Source organism: Poecilia reticulata, linkage group LG9 (genome assembly GCF_000633615.1).
Source record: "Poecilia reticulata strain Guanapo linkage group LG9, Guppy_female_1.0+MT, whole genome shotgun sequence".
In the NCBI taxonomy this organism is placed as follows: Eukaryota; Metazoa; Chordata; class Actinopteri; order Cyprinodontiformes; family Poeciliidae; genus Poecilia; species Poecilia reticulata.
This window is the reverse complement of record NC_024339.1, coordinates 31,372,846-31,376,003: the sequence shown is the minus strand read 5'-3', so window position 1 is coordinate 31,376,003 and position 3,158 is coordinate 31,372,846. Positions and strand designations below refer to the sequence as shown.

General features: G+C 45.7%; 1 protein-coding gene across 1 annotated transcript; it reads right to left on the bottom strand.

The window, feature by feature from the left end:
- On the bottom strand, positions 1-3,152 carry hs3st1l2 (heparan sulfate (glucosamine) 3-O-sulfotransferase 1-like 2). The gene is made up of 2 exons (XM_008419319.1): positions 2,831-3,152; positions 1-1,521 (listed from the first exon to the last, which is right to left on the bottom strand). The coding sequence occupies exons 1-2, from the start codon at positions 3,110-3,112 to the stop codon at positions 856-858; spliced, it is 948 nt and encodes a 315-aa protein (XP_008417541.1). The 5' UTR covers positions 3,113-3,152; the 3' UTR covers positions 1-855.
- Between the last annotated feature and the right edge of the window lie 6 nt (positions 3,153-3,158).

Sequence of the window (3,158 nt, the reverse complement as noted above, 5' to 3'; positions counted from 1 at the left end):
TTCATATATCATAATCTACCCAAACTCATGTTTGTGTTTTGATCCAACTTTCACAATTATGACAACTTGATAACTTTATTTAAATTTCTCCTTAATTTCTTCCTTGACCTGTTTGGTTTATTTGTTAGTCGACAGAAAGCTGTTCTCTAAACTCTCACATGTAAATTATTCTGATGCTAAATTTCTCACAAATGGATTTCAGGCGACTTCTGAATGGGAAAATTTGCACTGGATTTTATTTAGGTTTACTGATATAAAAGACAATGGACACAAATCCATGCCGCACTTTGTAAAAATTCCAGTAATATTTTTTAGAAATTATTTTATTCCACTTCAAAATGATGCATTTACTCTTGTAGCACATAAAATAGTCAGGTTTTTGGTTGTAATATGACAAAATGTGAGAAAGTTGAAAAGGTAAGAAAACTTTTACAGGACTATCCGTCTTTACTAAGATTTTCTAACAGAACGGAAACAAAAGCAGCTGATGAGAAACGAAGCGTTTCACAAAACAAACATTTTTTTACAGCAGTTTAGAAATGAGAGCGAGATTTTCTGAACTGAGAATATTTACACTGATTGACTTTTAATGCAATTTGGTCATTAGTGCAACAATCAAACATGGCAGCCATCTGCTCAGCTCCTGTCCGTGAACTGAGCTAACAGGTTGCTCTGAGCTTTTTAATGGCACAGTTGTTGTAGCTTTGTTGTTCCTGAAGAGGCACCGGCTTGGTTCGGGTTTTAGCCACCAGATTTTCAGTCACTTCCACGTGAGTGCAGCGCATTTATACCTGAGAAGGTATTTAGAAAAAAATCAGAAACAGTTTCCCTCTGTGTCTGTCCCCGACAGTTTCATCAGCACCAGGAGAACGACCTTCCCACCATCTCAAAGAAGCGTTTGTTGGGCTTCCTGAAGTACCGGCAGAGCTTCTTCAAGGCCTGCGTGCGGAGCGGAGCGTGCGGTCGGCCTTTGGACTCGTCCAGGCACTTATCGTGTCCAGCGGACAGGAGGCAGTAGAAGCCTTTGGTGGTGTTGAAGTAAAAGTTGCTGGGGTTTATCCTGGGTGGAAGGTCCAGGAACCGTTCTGCCTTCCTCAGCTCCGGGAACGGGTCGCGAATGAGCGCATCGCCGTCCACCACGTGGATCTGCTCCAGGGGGAAGACCTCCAGCCAGCGGGCCAGGTGCAGGTGGTACAGGCTCCTCTGCAGCGCCTTGTAGCCGTGGTTGATGTGGCCCCTGTGGAGCAGCAGCTCCTCCAGCGGCTGGTAGGGCTTGTGCTGCGTCAGGCGGTTGTGGAGGACCTGGGTGTAGTCGGAGACCAGCCTCTCGGCCGGGTCCCTGACGATGAGCAGCAGCCGGACGGCTGGGTTCATGTCCCACACCCGAACCGGAACCTGGGGGGCTGCAAAGTAGCCGGGGGTCTTCTCCACCGTCAGCTGGCCCGGCAGGGTGAAGGGCATCTGGGCTCGGTACCAGGCCAGACCCCGGCGGAAATGTTCCTCCACGTTGAAGTAGTGGACCTGGGAAAGGTTTAAAAATGAAGAATCAACAATTAATCATAATTAATCATTAATTATGGAGAATCCAAACAGAAACTAAAGATAAAAAATGCAAACCCAGGAGAAAACCGAACAACAAAGCAACCTAGAAACCTGATTACTTATATTTTCCATTTGAAGAAGTTAAGAAGTAATTTGTTTGTGGTTTTCTTCTGAGGACTCACTTAAATTTGCACCCTGACATTTTTCTACATTTTGGCAATTTTTTACTTAGAGAGCCGTACCAGAAATGGTCCCCAGGCCTCATTTTGGACACCCCGAGTTTACTGGAATATTTTCCTACGGTGCTTATGTATGCAAACCACAAGAGGGAGCTCTTTCTGACTGACTCTGACGCACAGTTGATTTGATTCAGGCTGGTTCAGATTCTCAATGCCGTCTTTGGAAGCAACATTTTACTCTAAATACTCTGATGGTATAAATAAGTTATAAATAAGTCTAAGGATGCATTCACACCAACTCTGTTCAGTCTGTTTTAATAGAACTCCAGTTTGTTTGTCTAGAAAGTCCGATTCACTCGTGAAAGTATGAATGAATGAATGAATCAAATCTGAAATGAACCAAATACTTGAACTCTGGTCCGCTTAAAAACCTCGGTCTCAGTTCCGTTGAAGTGAACTCTTGTTCAGTTCGGATGCATATGTGAACGGCAAGCGGACCAGAGACCGCTCCAAAAGCAGGAAGTGGACTACAGGGCTGAGCATTCTGGGTAAATACCACCAAAACAAATGTGCTAACCTAGCGCTAGCAGGAGAAATGACCCGTGGTCTTTTACCAAAAACAAAAGAGAAATCCTACAGCTGCTACAATCTGATGCCACTACATTTTTGTTTACATTCGTGAGGAAGGAAGTTGCTCTCAGTGTCTTCAGAGGTTTTTGTGTCGTTTCCTTCAGTGGTTCTTGGTGCAGCGCCCCCACAGGCCAGGAGGGGAACAGGTTGCTCTAATGTTTTGGTTGGTTTGACTCAGAGCAGAGAGAAAGAACCAGCAGCTGGAACAAATGTTGCAGTTCTGGTCCCTAATCAAACCGAGTCTATCAACTATCAGGTGTGAAAACAGCCTCAAGATTTTTCTGCCATATGTTTCATCTAAAATGTGAGTCAAAGTTACACATCATTCTTAAAACACCCAAAGAATGCAAAAGTTTCAGTCAAACAGTAAAATGTCCAGTAACATTTCTGGAGACTTTAAATTTTCTTTATGATGACTAAAAGTTGACGATGTGCTTCACGAACCCTGATTGATTCGGTCAGTTTTGTGACAGTTTTACCTCGGCCTTCGCCACCTCCACGTCCGGGTGCAGGTTGAGCATCTCCAGCAGGGCTCTGGTGCCGCCTTTCCGCACGCCAATGATAATGGCTCCGGGCAGCCGCTGCTGGGTAGCGTTGTAAGAGGAGGAGGATGATGATGCTGAGGATGGGGAGGAAGAGGATGGAGGAGGAGAGTGAAGAGGCGAAACGGACCCCCCACTGCGCAGATCCCTTAAGCAAACAGAGAGCTGAGTCTGCAGCAGGAGAAGCACCAGCAGCGCCAGCAGCACCGTCCACAGCATGGTGCCACACACACGCACACACACACACACACACGCACACGCACGC